General features: G+C 31.9%; 1 protein-coding gene across 2 annotated transcripts; it reads right to left on the reverse strand.

Moving 5' to 3' along the window:
- Positions 1–8,611: 8,611 nt before the first annotated feature.
- Positions 8,612–15,529, reverse strand: LOC107875545. Of its 2 annotated transcripts, XM_016722302.2 has the most exons (8): positions 15,281–15,529; positions 14,551–14,622; positions 13,920–14,414; positions 12,170–12,342; positions 11,632–11,736; positions 10,396–10,652; positions 9,643–9,863; positions 8,612–9,504 (listed from the first exon to the last, which is right to left on the reverse strand). In XM_016722302.2, the coding sequence occupies exons 3-8, from the start codon at positions 14,262–14,264 to the stop codon at positions 9,130–9,132; spliced, it is 1,476 nt and encodes a 491-aa protein (XP_016577788.1). In that variant the 5' UTR covers positions 14,265–14,414; positions 14,551–14,622; positions 15,281–15,529; the 3' UTR covers positions 8,612–9,129. The 2 variants fall into 2 exon arrangements, with proteins under 2 accessions (XP_016577788.1, XP_016577789.1); XM_016722303.2 differs by lacking the exon at positions 14,551–14,622 and having other exon boundaries at positions 15,281–15,525.
- Between the last annotated feature and the right edge of the window lie 278 nt (positions 15,530–15,807).

Below are 15,807 nucleotides of genomic sequence, written 5' to 3' on the forward strand. Positions count from 1 at the left end.
GATAAACTATCGAGATAACTTATCTTGAAATTGTAATGTTATTATTATCTCATATTGAGAGTAAAATAATAATTTTAAAATAACTAATTTTAAAATATATAATCAATTTTGTTACTAATCAATTTTGAAGTAACTTGTTCCCAACCAACCTGAAGTGTTAACAATATGATACGTCGGTGAAAAATTAGGAAGGTTAAGGTGCTAGGTTACGAAAGCACTGATCTGATGGGCCAACACTAACACAAGAGTGACAAAAATTAGGGGAGGAGTGGGATTAGATCCCCAATAATGCCAAATATATATTACTTTAAAGTTAAGAAAGACTTTCTTGAATATTACTTCCACAGTTTTGAAAAGAATGATTTTTTTGACTTGACATAAAATTTAAAAAAAATAAAATAAAAATTTAAATTTTGTAGTCATAAATTAAAGTTATGTCAAATATATCAAATGGTCTTTTAATTTTATAATCTTAAACATGTCAGATAGATAGTTGAAATTCAAGTATTTTAAAAAAAGGATCATGTTTTTTTGTAATAAGCTGAAAAAGAAAATATGCAATGTGGTATTGAGCAATTGCACTTTTTATCTCTCCTATATGTACAATAAATTTTAATTTTAGTCCTTAATTATGATATATGATTAGGTATATTTAGCCCCCAGTTGCTTAAAATGTGCAATTTTGGTTCATTTGCTTTTTAATATTTTGAAATTTATATGATTATAATTGGCCTATCACTTAATTACTCATGTGTTATGATTAGCTTGTGCTATTACTCTATTTATATTTGATGGTTATATAGTCCTAAGATAATTCAAATATAACATATTCTTTAGTATCAAGTTACCAAAAAAAAATACATATTTTAATTAATTAATGGTTTAAGTAAGAATCAAAGTTAAAATATAATCAATAAACCAAATGTGCTATTTCCCCTTTTATTTATATATGCAAATAGGAAGCACAAAAAAAAAAAAAAAAACCCATGAATTAAACACAATGGAGTAATTCCTGCTTTATTTCCCATGGGTTGTGGTGGTACAGTGGTTGGGGTTGCTCCATCCTTAATCAGAGGTCAAGGGTTCGACCCTGGGTATGGAGAAAACTCTGTTGGAAGCGCTGCTACCTTAATGGGTCCTGCAACGCGCGATCCAGATTAGTCGGGGCTCCAATACGGACACCAGACACCGGATGAAAACCAAAAAAAATTCCTACTTTAATTTTAATTCAAGCTAGAAATTAAAGTTGTCAAAATCATAATTCGGACAAGACATTACAGTCCCAGTCCCTAATTACCGTACAGGTGACATGGTACTTGCAATTGTGAATATTTGCAATTGAAAGGTTCAATACTAATGATGTTACTATAATCTCCATTAACAACTGGTATTTCCTAAAACAAAAATTAAGAGAAACAAAGGTTAAATAAATACACTTTGAAGTGTATTTTAATACATAAATAGTGATAATTCATATAAAAAAAGAAATTAAACAACTAATAATTGAAATTTGAAATGTAAAATTCGCCATAATAGTTCAAATGTACTTTAACCATTAACTCAGATGAAATGCTCCACAATTCTGTGTCTAGATTAGATGTGGGTTTCATTTTACCTGAGTATTCCACCGGTCATTTTCCTTGATCATCTTTGAAGATTCCTTCAAAAGCAATATTTCTAGATCGTGTCTTAATACTACCACCAGTGTTTATTTTTTCTCCCATATTTATCTTAGCTAAATAAAGATAGCTAAAACATTGGGATACGAAGAAGTAGATGTGGAAACAAACTGTCTCCTTATTGTTAAACTTATTGAGGATGAGGACATCCAACATCATCTCTTTAGGACAATTATTGAAGACTGCATATATTTATTGAATGACAATCACTGCCAAACATATTACGAGAGAAAGCAAACCAACGCGCTTACTCTCTGATCAATGATGGAGAACACAAATACAATGAAGATTTGATAATATAAAGAAATACGAATAAGGATACGGAGTTTCTTATCAAAGCCAAGTCACGTTTAAAAGATTGTAGATTCTTCTAGTTTTTTCCATGTACCAAAAAGAAAAAAAAATTAACTCAAATGAAAATCATGATATGATGACAAAGCAATTCTACAAATCTTACCTCCATTGAACATTACTTTCATTTTGTACATTATTTTTGTCTTGCTCTTGTCTCTCGTGCTATTACATATTTATGAGGGTAAGGACTTTAAAAAGTTTCTTTTAAGTACGGTTCTTAATATCTTTCTTTTCTGCATATTTTGATTTTACTAATAACTTTTGGACTTTTATCAAATAATCAACTTCAACAACTGTAGAGAGAAGTTCCTTAATAGCATTTTGTAGATATATAATATAATATCGTTGCATCTAATCTAGTTTAGTTCTAAATTAAATAGCTTAATAGTAATTATCTTTGCATAATTATTACATAGAGCACAGCAAAAGAAGGCTCATCCTTTTTGAAAAGGACAAATAGAGAGATTTTAAAGATATACTTTACGATTAATGAAATTATTAAACCTATATCTAAAGATTTGGCATCTTCTACTAATATTCTACCTAGATCGTCAATTATCTCCTAGTATCTTTGTATTAGTTTTCTGTGAATTGGTTGTTAGCATTAAACACATGGGCTAGCTTTGTTATTCTTATTGCAAAACGTCCTAGTACGAACAATATTAAAGATAAGATGTAATCTAATAGTATAATATCATGCACTCAGTACAAAACAACTATTAGAGCCATTTTTGCACTTTAATTACTGATCATGATAAAAAAAAGTAGTATTATCCACAAAACATTGGACATAAAGGGATTAATGTGCTAATCATCCAATTAATTGCTAATTAGAAAAGAAGATCAAGAAACTACGGACCCGTTTGGCCATAGAAATTATTCATTTTTTGCAGACACTTTATTTGAAAATTAATGTTTGATCATGAAAATTTCAAATGTATCTTGAAGTTAAATTTCAAATTTAAAAAACAGTTTATAAACTGTTTTCCAACTCCATCTTCATATACTTCCAAATGAAATGTTCTCAATCTTCTCTCCTTTGCAAAAATTATAGTCAAACACAACTCCATAAATTTCAAACGAAGTAAATTTTTTTTTTGGGATGTATTATGTATGGCCAAAAGCCTGCTAAGCTTGTCCTACTGATTCGAAGAAAAAGATATTCTGCGGCTCATACTCTCATATCGTTAATGTGGTTAATACACTTCTAACACTAAACCATTGGTGCTTATTAATATAAGACTTATGTTGTTGTTTTTAAAAGAAATTATACTTTTCTAATTTTTTTTCCTGAAAATTGCAAGAATTTTGAAAAAAAAATAAAAAATTATTTATATGTGGTAAGAGACATTTCTACCACTAGATCTTTGGTGCTTATTAATATAAGACTATGTTTAAAAAAAAAAAATCATGAAAATTGCAAAAGCTATTTTGCAAAAAAAAAAATAATAATAATAGTAATAAATAAGGCCACAAGAGGTCAATTTTTGCAATTATTTCCTTTTTATTTTTTAAGAAAATCGACCTCAGAATGTTAATTTGCATTTATCTTTTTATCGCTTTTGAGGTAGATTTTTTACTGTTTTTTAATAGTGAAAGCTATGCAACAGTACATAATATTTTAATAAAAGAATTTTATGTGTAAAATAAGAGTGGTTTACCTTATAGGATTTCCACTATATTAATAAGTTAGGTTATGCTTCCTTGAGTTTGTGAAATGATCTTTGAAGACTGGAAAGGGTCAAATCGGGATTAGGCAAACTAAAAACTCCAACAATATTAATAGTAGTAGCTTTTTAAAACATCACACCAAGTTAGTTAAAGCAAAATTAAAGTTGCACATCGTATTCTTCCGATAAACATATATTTTTTATATTTTTCCCATGGATAGAACTTTATAACTATTATATATATATTGTTAGAAAACTACATAGAAGTTTCCAATAATCAACGTGTACGTGTAAAGTAACAACGAATTCATTCTGTAAAGCAAAGAGTTTGTCGAATCTTCTTCTACGTCATGACATTTTTTCGTTAAAAGAAAAAACCCAAAGGCATTTTGAAGTGGTTTATGAAGTATTATTTAGCATTAAAATACAGATGAGTTTAAAATAGTATATTAAGTAGGGTTTCATCATGAAAATAAAAAATATTTGAAGCTGAACTGCATTTGATTATATCCTTTTTGAAAAGACTTTTGAAAAAATAAGGTGAAATAATGAGATGAAAAAAGTGAAAACTGATTGATGATTGTTTTCGTACTTAAAATTTTATGATCAAACAATATTTTTTAAATAAAATAAAATAAAAAAAATAAATATTTCTCATGATCAAATAGAGCCTAAGATTTTATGTAAAGACAAGGTACAGCTATAGCTCATGTCATATATATTTTTGATTTATATCATAAATCTTTATTTAGTTGGTGGAGCATTGCGTAATATTATATTGGTGCAAATGGAACAAATTAGTTCAATTAAGGCAGAAAAAGAAAAAAACTAATTAAGGCATATACGTGACCTACCAACCTTATTCTAACAAGCTGACATCAAAAACAAAAAGAATTATTTATATTTATAGTTTCCCTTGAAATTGGTATCTGCCAGCTTAATAGTAATTATTTTATTATTTTAATGGTAGGTTCCCATGCAACTCTATTAATAAACTATAGCTAATTCCGTTTTCCTTCCAATTTGCTAGGTTTTTTATGTGTTTTATTGGCAATGTGTTTTTTGAAAAGCCCTTTAATTTCCCTCATGTTTCCCTAAAAATAACAAATTAAGCTGATTGAATTTAGCAGGGCTACGTAGCATACATATATTGTCTAGGAAGAATGTTGCGTATTGGATTGTATTATTAGGGCTTGATTAAATTCAAATTCATGTATTGTAGATTTTATTTCTGAAGATGCCGCTTCCAAACCATATTGGTATTACTAGAATAGCGGCATCGAGTAAATCTGACTTAGCACTAAACAAATCTTTTTTAGACTAGTTTTTGAAATTGAATTTGTCCTGCTTGATGACAAATAAATTCATACCATACCAAAATTTCTACTGAGGTATAGTATTTCAACAACTGACAAATATAATTATACTCTGTAATAGAGTTAAGAATTTCACTAAGAATGTTCAAGAGTATTAATTAAGATTAAAAATATACGTATAGCGTATAGTTAATTATCCTAAACGGTCTTGTAATATGATTCAATTTCGAGAAACACTCTTTGTATTTTTAAATCAAGCACTTATGTCCTTTATACGTATTAAAACACAATAGTATAAAAATTATTTATATTGTCTGTGTTTATAAGTTATGTTCTTTTTTCAACTGAGTTTAAATTCTCTACATTAACGCCGGGATGAATGAATTCATACCGATCAACCAATCAAGTCAGTTAGAAGATAATTGCAGATAACTAACTCTATTTAATTAATCAGTATTCCTTGGTAAGCAACGTGTTATAACATATAATAATAATGGTGGAAAAAATCATTATACTATCAATACAAACATATACTTGAAAAGATTTATACCATATTATTCTGTCCATTTTAATTACACAGCAGTGGAATAAACAGCCATCGACCGGAAAAGGAAATTAAGGAAGAGAAGATAGAGATAATGGCAAAATTGAGTGTCATTTTTGCACTACAAAACAAAAGGACCCAAAAAAAAAAACGCTAAAATAAATAATAACACTTGTCTTTTAAAGCATATCATATAATGCGTTTTGTCATGAATATACTATAAACAGTTCTACCAAAAAAAAAAAAAATCTATTCCCTGCAAGTAGCTAATACATGAGAAAAATATTTTGCACTAGAGAATCCAGAGATGAATATCATTTTCCTTTTAAATGGATGTCAAGGTCTCTACTTTGTACTTCCTCCATTTCAAAATAAATGAATGGTTGAGCTATTTTTTAATGTATAAAATAAATGAATTGTTCATTCTTTAAGAGACATGTTGGAAATTTCTTAAAATTTTACCTTCCTTTTTCTTAAAAGTACTTCACATTTTCTAGGAGAGTAATTTAAGAACAATTAAAAGGGTAATAGTGGTAAGTAACCTACAATTTATGTCCTAAAAGATTTTTCTCAAGGAGTGTGCACATCCCAATAATTCAATTATTTTGGAATGAAGGGAGTCTTATACAACTCATTTCGTCTCAAAATACTTGTCGTGTTATTCATTTACAATAGAAATAAAATGAAAAATATTTTTAGTAAAGTTTCTTGATTTCATAAATTAGATAAGTAAATTAAAATAATTATTTGTAGTAAGGGAGACAAGTAATTTGAAACGGAGAGAGTAGTATTTATTTTAATTTTGACTTCAATAAGTTAAGTTTAATTCTTTGGAGAAATAGTGCCGGACATTAATTCTTCATTTTATGTATGATGACAGACTAGAGTTAACATTAATCAACTTTCTAATCATTTGTTAACATAAGACAATTAAATAAAAGTGCTCAATTAGATCATCATATTTATAAAGATATATATATATTTTTTTTAACATTTTAGAAACAGCAATTTTTTTTGGTTCCTGTGAGCACGATGGTGACATATGAAGTTAGGACATGGCAAATATTGTTCATTGCACTTCTAATGCAACATTGTCCTATTAGTGGCCGGAACTTGATGAGGATGCAACTAAACAAAAATAAATAAACTATTTTTTTTTTCTTAGTAACAATAAGCTATTTTATTGGAGTACACAACATGAAATAAAAATGAAAATGAAAAAAATTGGAAAGTTAGGTTTTGTATGATGGAAGAAGGATTATAGCTTATCAATACAGTGAAAGGTCACCCAAGTTCATTAGTACTTATTGACTTTTGTTAATTTTAATTTTCTTGATGACTGAGGAAATCTTAGTGCATGGTTGGTAAGCATTAATATTTGAATATTCTTTGACATTAGCCACCTTACTTTTTATCTTTTGATCTTTTTGCTTTTTAGTACTACACGAACATTTTAAACTAGATACTTCAAAGTTAAATAGTGTAATTAAAGTGTCTTTCCTTGAATTGAAATGTAGGTAAATGGAAACGCCATGCACCTTCACCCTCATAGGCCACAACATGATAAAGAAAATTCGAGGAATTTCGATACAAAATTTGGTAACAACTGTGAAATATTATCATTACTCCAAAATTTCTTTGATTTTGTACAAACTAAAGAGCACCTGTAAGTTATCAGGCCTCAGGACATGCTACCAAAGAAAAACCAAACAACTCCTACAGGCAAGGTAAACTCAAACTTAATACTAGAAGAACTATGAGAAATTAAACACTATCCACAACCCAGCATCTTTTACTTTCTCAACTTTTTTATTTGCTTGCAGTACTCCCAAAATTGTTAGAAAGTGCAATTGGATACATAGTACTGGAGTCAATCAAAGTGGATGACCTTCAACTTGCGCGAAATATGCACCAAATTCTGCATGCGTCAAATGTATGATATTTGAAGTTTGAACTTTGAACACCAGAGGAATTGTAGCTCAACTCTGCATCATTTAGAATATGGTTTTAATCTCACAAAGAATTTCTCTTGAGCCTCGATCAAGGTTTTTTTTTTTTTTTTCATTAATCACAAAACAAAATCTTAAAACTCAAATGTATGTTAAATGACGCTTCAATTTTTCGTTATTTTTGTATAAGTATTAAATTTAATAACATATGAGTAGAATATTAGGCCTCTAGACAGATTCAAACGATTGAATTCATATTTGGGGTCATGGCACTTATTATCATGTCACCTAAAGCTAGAAATAGGAGGGAACAAGGACATGATTTATTCCACCACATTATGTCACAACCTGATTATATATGGAAGCAAAAAGAAAATGTTGAATTAATTCCTTCTGATTATGAATACTTCCACATTTAAATGGAAAAATTTCTCATCTCATTTTTACAAGGTGAAAATGTTTCTTTCGAACCTTTTGGGCCGGGGTGTAGGCTGTGGAAAGATTCTTTTTGAAAAATTAAGCGGATTAGAAAAAAATCAAAGTTACAATAACTATGCGATGCAGTGGAACACATAAATACAATGGTTTATTACCTTATAATGTACACAAAAGAGTATCCCATTACCTTGTTAGGTCAGTATAGGAGCCACTAATTTCAACGTAAAGTACTAAACAGTATCAAAAAATACATATAGTCTCGAAAAGGTACGCAGCTAAGGTTTAGATTGGATAACTAATTATATATTTTGAGTCTCATATACGTGTGTATTTGTATACAAAGCGAGGGCTCATATATAATATCTAAAAGTTTGTATTTGCATACAAGTGAAATATAAAGCGAATTTGTATTTATATATACAATCAATCTCTAATTTGTATATTTAGCATATGCTTAGCTACGCCATATAATCAACAAACTTTAGCTATGGTTGGTGCCTCATTTATTGCCTACATGTAGCTATTTCTAAAATTTAGCCACCATTTTTTTTTTCTTTGTTTTGTGGGTACGTATGAGAGAGGAGGGTTTTTCTTTTGCTTCGGTATACATACTTTACATACAACTAATCATACTATAAAGAATAAAGGAGGAAGACAAAAGAAGAAAAAACCTGTGTCAGAATTGAGTTAGCAACACCTACTTTTAAATGGTGTACAAGATGAATTAAATCAACGCTTCATACTTTTGAAATGATGATTTATGGTGCTACTTTTAAGAGGGGGAAATGATGAGACAGACACTATAAATGACACTGAAAAGATTTATGCCCTTCAGTTCAGCTTTCACACATAGAGACTCATGTTTCCAACTTTCAACATTTTCCTCCATGCGCACCTAAATGCAAACAAGTGATGGAACCTGGCGCACTTGGCAATGCTTATACCAGATGAAGATGGTCTTTTCACGACTTTGTTATTGCATAATTTACACTGAAAACTGTCAAAATTTCTGTTTCAAATGAGAAAAATTAGACGCATAAGAAATTTTACGGACAAGCACCAAAAAAACATACCATTCCAGTAGACAAATATTGGACTTGGATAGATACCCACTACCCTGCAGAAAATACTAGCTACACATGCGTGCAATGAGAAGTTCATGAATTTAATATGATGAGCTCAAGGAGGTAGAATGGGACGACTTTCTGGATCATATACTCCAGCAATGAAAGCAACCAAAACCCAGAACAAAAGGATACTTATCACAACCTTTCTTAGGACCTGGTCACAGTTATAGTTCGTTGGAATTTCAGTCTGTTCACCTGAATGGACCGATGTTAGATCCAGTGGATTGTTAATAATTTCAGTTATCACTGTCTCTGGATGGTCATTCACGCCAGTATTATGCATCTTGCTCATGTCAAAACTAGCACATCTTGAGCATCTGCACTGTCCACCGAGATAAGATGGGAGTGTTTGCAAAAACTCTGAAAGAACCTTTTGGTACATTTCCCCTTCAAATCTCAATTTTTGCCGAGTGGCTGGTTTGAAAACCTGTGTGTTTTGTACAAGAGTGGTTATACGTTTGGGTTTACATAAAAGGAGTTCTAGGCAGATCAAGTTGGCCTGACATCCAATCGTAAGAATGAGGCAACAAAGTGAACAAAATAATAATTAGAGTATAAAGCTTACTTGCACAAAGGTTTGTGCGACAACTCGAACAATAGGTGGAAGGCGTATAATGAATAAGCAGCCTAGACGGTTGGGGAAGTGATTTTGCAAGAGAGTAGAACAGGATCTCAGCATTTGCATGGGAAGTCTCAGTGGAGATAGTCCTTCACAGTCTACCACAACAGTAATTTGAGAAATTTGCGGGTCCATCAAATGAAGAACCCCATGCTCTACCTGTGATACTTCATTAAAAAAATATCCATTGTTTAATAATTTGTCCAACAATGAACTAGCAGCATGGAGAAGCCCACATTATTAGACGATTGATTAAATGCCTAAACTACTATCCAACTTGATAGGTGTAACTCCCTCTTTTCCAGATCTTTTTCTCTCATGATTTATATGTAGGAAAAGCTTCCTGACATGATATTCTTAGCTAAAGTTCTTAAAACGGAGTTATTACTTTGATAAACATGTGCCAAGTCCTGATGCCTCCAACATTGAGCAATAAAGATAAAGAGTACCTCCAGCATTGCTTTGTTTCCAGCAGAAGCAATATGCAAAGGAAATGCATGCATATATTAAACATAAACAGCTCACAAAAGAGCTTTAAAATTATTCAGCTGCTGAAAACGAAGTGACATTTCCGATTCTTACGTTGATAAACGAAAATCAGAATAGAAACTTCAGAAAGCTATACATTTAACTACAGTAAAGGCTGGAATCATATAAGAAAATTAGCCAGATACTAAATGTACAAGTGGAAAAGCATACCAACTGCTTGCGCAAAGCAAGGTCTGTCACGAGATGGCAAGCTGATGCACGCTAAGCCAAGACGGACGATGAGGCATGGTCGACTCTGCACATCAAATCCATGCCAAAAGACCATATTTGACCACACTTCAAGTTCTTGTCTGGAAAGAATTCTGTATGTCTCCCTCCAACGAATTGTCTTCTTCACTGAAGAAAGAAAGCGAGAAAAATCTCCATCTGCAGCTGAAAAAAATTGATGGAGTTCCTCTTCATCAATTCTGCATAAATACTATTGTGTCATGTTCACAGCAAGAAGAACAACCAATAAATTTTACATATATCTTTGTGCAACTTTCTACTGGCATAAATATGTACCACTTGAGAAGTTTTTGATTAGAATGGAAGCGTTGAAGAGCTTTCAGATCAACATGAAATTGAATGAAATGAGAAATGAAAGCTCATATGATATGAGGACAAAGAAGACGACAGGTAAAACTGCCGAATGAAACAACATAATGAAAGAAGACTAGTCAATAACTGTTCTTGGCAACAATTCAAGCACCTCACGAGATTAAAAAAGAACTGTTGATGTGTGGGTTAGGCATACATCACTGGTTTGAACCCTGGCGCTGACAAAATGATGATATTTAAGTGGAAAAGGGCAGGAAGGCCCATTATACGCAGAGTGTCGAACCTTGCGCCTTTGGCCCTCAGTAATTTCGTGGTTATCAACAACAATGTACCCAATGTAATTTCTCGGTTATCAATGACAAATTATTCACTTTAAGTACATACTACAAAATAATCAAATTAGATATCAAAGAAAAAAACAGATTTGGATTTTTAAGAATTTTCATACAAGATGCATAAAACTAGGTAAGAATAGGAGATAATTGGCTAAAAATGAAGAGGAAAGTGGAGTATTGTTAGAAAGTGAGCTCTAGTATTTCCTAAGTAGGTTAATAAGTATAGCCTGTAGGTATTGGTTGGATATCAAGAGAGACCAAGTAGTCACTCTAGGGTGTTGATGCTTTATTATTATTATAGACAATCATGCTCAACGGGTACCTAGAGAAGCTTGAGCACAGACTCTCTCCATTTCCTGTTAGGTTTTCAAACGTCCTTATAGATGAACTGGTAGCCTTGACACTAATTTAGAACTCGTTATGTAGTGGCACCATTCTTGTACTTGAACATCCATTTCATGATTTAGAATAAGTAATGTTCCGTTATAGTTTGTTTTCATAAAAAAGATACCTCTCTGGCAAGAAAATTCCTTGCTTTTCCAGATCTTTGTAAAGCTGATGCAACCAACTTGCAGAACTACTGGAAGACAGACTTTGGGAAACTTCATTGCCAACCCTGCAAAAGCATGAAAGTCGTACAACTCATCAACTACCAATTCAGTCTCAAAACCCAGCTCTGAGTTGGGTTGGTTGCTTATATGTAGGAATAAGTCCAACAATGGTTTATAGAAACAAATCCAGAAGCAATTGAAGAGGAAACATGTAATTTGAGACATCATACACTAAATATCTTGTATTAGCCTAAAAGCTGGAAAGAAGTTCTAGCATATTATATGAATATAACCAAGTAAATCAGCAACATATGAGAGCTATCTTCTATTTCCAACATAAGGAAGCAAGACAAAAATCGCCTGTAACTGTATATATGTATTAGTTACCCACATAATAATTTCTATGGTGTTAACAATTACAATTTCAGACATTTGTTTATTGAACTGGTCGGGTCCTGCTTCAGATTGAACACTTTGGGGAATATATCAAATTTGTACCTTTCACTTGGGATAGACTGCTCAGAAGAGACTTCTAGCTGAGATTCTGAATCAGCATGAGAATCATTGGTTTCCGGGGAAACTTGAGTGTTATCTGAGGTAGCATTATTGAATTCTGAATGATCAGAAAATGCTGTAGCTATAGATAGCACTAGCAGTGGCCGCGATAGGATCTAACCATAAAGACATGCTGTAAGTTTGTAATTGTACGACAGCCAATGCATGATAGCTCAAAGGAAAAGAGATGTCTAGAGTATGTAACAATGACAGTAATATTCCCAAATTGAGCAGGAAAATCAAACAAAATGCATGAATTGACAATATATGGATAAATGCTCAAAACTCTTTAAGTTACACTGTATGTGTAAGAGTTGTAACTATAAGACACCACGTTAACTTCAGGATCTGTGATTTATTCTATTCTATTTTTGAAGCATGTTTTTCTTTTATAAATTACATTAGACACAGTATAAAATGAAAAATTACTCAGGGATGTAGTCATTGGTTGACACAGACTAGAAACTGAAGTACAGAGCTATAAAACCAAACTGAGAAAGTTTTCTGTAGGCTTAGCATGAGCATAAGGACTTCCTCTTGATATTGCTTAAAAAAGGGAAAATAAAAAAAAAGTAAAAACATAGACAAGCCTGGGAGGCTACATAAAGATGTAATATATCCATTCTGCTTGCACAGAAGCTGTTACATACACAACATAGGTATGTTGTACGCACATGCTCTTACTGTAGAAACATCAAGTGAGGGTTGTAGTTCAACTTCACATTAAAATGGGTTCATGGATTGAATAACAAGGGAAAGAAACATTCGTATGTTTCATTGAACTCTCTCAGGAACCGGGAAAAATATCTTTAGCATTCTCTTTACTTGGGAAGGAACCAACTACCTGGCAGCTGGGATACATGCACTGAACGAAAGGTAAGTATAGTATTATTTAAACTTTCTCAACAAATATACTGATGCATGATAGAAACAGAAAAAGAATATATTTCTTTCCAGATATACCTCTGTTCTTTATCAACTATATTCAATTGATCCTTAATACATAGATGGGCCTCAAAGGACAATTTTTAAGTACTAAATTAGCTTTCCAATTGGCTATAGTATTATGTCACAAAAAGAGTATTGCTACCTGCAATATGCTACAGTTAACATTCCATGACAGAATACATTTATGCTTAGTTCATCCTAATTTTGAAGCTAATGGAACCTATACAATATACCAACATTTATCTCTAAAATAGTCCCATTCAAAAAAGCAATAATCTTTGATTTTAATCATAAATTTAGTGGATTAAATATGTAAATCGTTATGCACACATAACTCTACTTTGTCTTATGTTGTTTCTCTCGACTTCCAGACCGCACTTTGTGGGACTACAATGGGTATGTTGTGTTGTTTTGTTTCTCTCGACTTGGTGTATAAACCTAGAAATGAAAAGCAGCACTAGATACTCCCCTTATATCAGTTGATATAGGAATTAGGATCATATACTTCTTCCATAATTATGCAAAATTGATGCACCCATTGACACAGGCAAGATAACATTTTCCAGAATGATTGTATGCACCTAGAGGAGTTCATGAGAGGATCATATACTTCTTTCACAATCATGCAAAATTGATGCACCCATTGACACAGGAAAGACAACATTTTCCAGAGTGATTGTATGCACCTAGAGGAGTTCATGAGACTCAACACTAATTCTTTTGAATTTGACAACTGCAAACTAACCTGCATGCCTTCAATCAGAACCCTAAACGGGTTCCATCTTTGTATCCATTTCATTGGGGGGTAGCACACAATTTGCAGAGCTTGCAGGCCAGACCATACCAATGGGCATTTGGACCTTGAAATCCTCCGCACAGCCTCCAAGGCAGCAACTTTAACCAGAAACAAAACTAACTGATTACCACTTCCTTTTCTCTGCTTCCCATATTTTATCAGATCAATCTGTCTTACATTTGCAAAAGAGTTCGAGCCAGAAGAAATGATGTGCTGTTTAGCTTCATTTTTGGTAGCGATAGCAGTTGTGACTGTAGACTTTGTCCCAGGTGTGGGATTAAAGGAGTTTCCCATAAGAACTCGATGAGGATATCAATCAAAAAATTTACTCAAAGATATGTAATGATGAAACCACATCTAAGGACAAGACAATGTCGTGGCCGAATCTTGAAAGATAAACATTGCCTAACCTTTTGAAATAGAGTTCATCTATCCAGCATAACCCTGAAATAACCACGAAATGGATGACAATTTTAAAAGGGTAACACAGTGATGAGAATTCTAAATCCATACCAAGACCATCAATACAACAGCTAAAGCCCAACAAGAAGCATACATAGTTAAATTTTCATTTACTAACCATCAAAGGTACATAAAATAAAAAGACCTCTCCAGTTCTCAGCTCAATCGAACTTTTTGAAAATAGACCATCCTGTTAATATAAAGGAAAAAGTTATGCTAGTGCTGCATGTCCAATCAATCAAGCAAGCAACTAAGCCTCAATCCATATGAATCCTCTCCATATTCGAGCTCATTTCATACTACTCCCTCCATCCCAATTCAAGTGTCTTAAATTTGAACAACTACTGCACCTATCTTTAACGGCATAATACATAAACAAGCCCTTTAGCTTGACTTCAGCTCGCATCTATAACCTCCAACTTTGGATGTGCACAAACAGACACGTAAACTTGTATAAAGTTGAACAAACAGACACAGGTGTCTAATGTGACATAATACACATAAGATGCCATGTCGGACACAAATTGGTCTGGTAGGATGCCACATAGGACACATGTATCTAGTTGTTTAACTTTATACAAGTTTAAATGACTACTTGTGCACACCTAGAATTGAAAGACACAAATAAAAGTTAAAGCCAAGGAGTATTATGCTATTTTTAATTTAAGCTCACAAAATTCAAAAGTCTCCTCTATTTTTTTAAACAGACCCACTTAAATTGGAACGGAAGCAGCAGTTCTAAGCTGTTATGATCAGAAATTCAGAAATAAAAATCATATCACAAGATCAAAAGCAGAACACACTAATCTTCGAACATAATTAATTAATTGTACTAGGAAAGACATTACCTTGATGAAATAGGCAGAGAAATTCGATTTCTGGATCTCAATTTTTAGAAGGAACTGGATTTTCTGCATCTGCCTTTGTTCAGTTTCCTTTATCAGTGCATAAAAAAGAGCCCATACTTTTGACTATTTTGATGTTTTCTTCGATATATTCGATTCGCCTACTTTACTGTCCTATTTTTGGAAGGTGCTACTTATTAGATGGGACACAATAATAAAAAGACAAACGAAAATCATGTTGCGGAGCTATGAGCCCCGACCACGTGAAGTTCATTAAATTTTATAGTTAGCAAGTTTGCTACTCACTCCGTCTCATTTTAGTTACTAAAAATATTTATTTTAATTTATTTTTCTGTTTAATAAAATCAAGAAGAGTTTATTATATTTTTTCAATACTATTCTCAATATTAAATGACTAAACAAAGTATATTTTCCAAATTTATATTTGTAAGCAATAAAATTTTATTAAATTTAAATCCGTACGAAATTTGGATTAAATTCAAAATCTATTAATCCCAATCAAATATTGC

The sequence above is a fragment of the Capsicum annuum genome, chromosome 6, assembly GCF_002878395.1.
Source record: "Capsicum annuum cultivar UCD-10X-F1 chromosome 6, UCD10Xv1.1, whole genome shotgun sequence".
Taxonomy (NCBI): domain Eukaryota; kingdom Viridiplantae; phylum Streptophyta; class Magnoliopsida; order Solanales; family Solanaceae; genus Capsicum; species Capsicum annuum.

Bases quoted from the DNA above. Each gene is read 5' to 3' on its own strand.
- LOC107875545 (XM_016722302.2), bottom strand. From the start codon at position 14,264: ATGGGAAACTCCTTTAATCCCACACCTGGGACAAAGTCTACAGTCACA. The intron at 10,653-11,631 runs GTATCTTTTTTA...GTATTTATGCAG, and splicing joins GGAATTTTCTTGCCAGAGAG to AATTGATGAAGAGGAACTCC. The intron at 9,864-10,395 runs GTATGCTTTTCC...TTTTTAATGAAG, and splicing joins TTGCTTTGCGCAAGCAGTTG to TATCACAGGTAGAGCATGGG.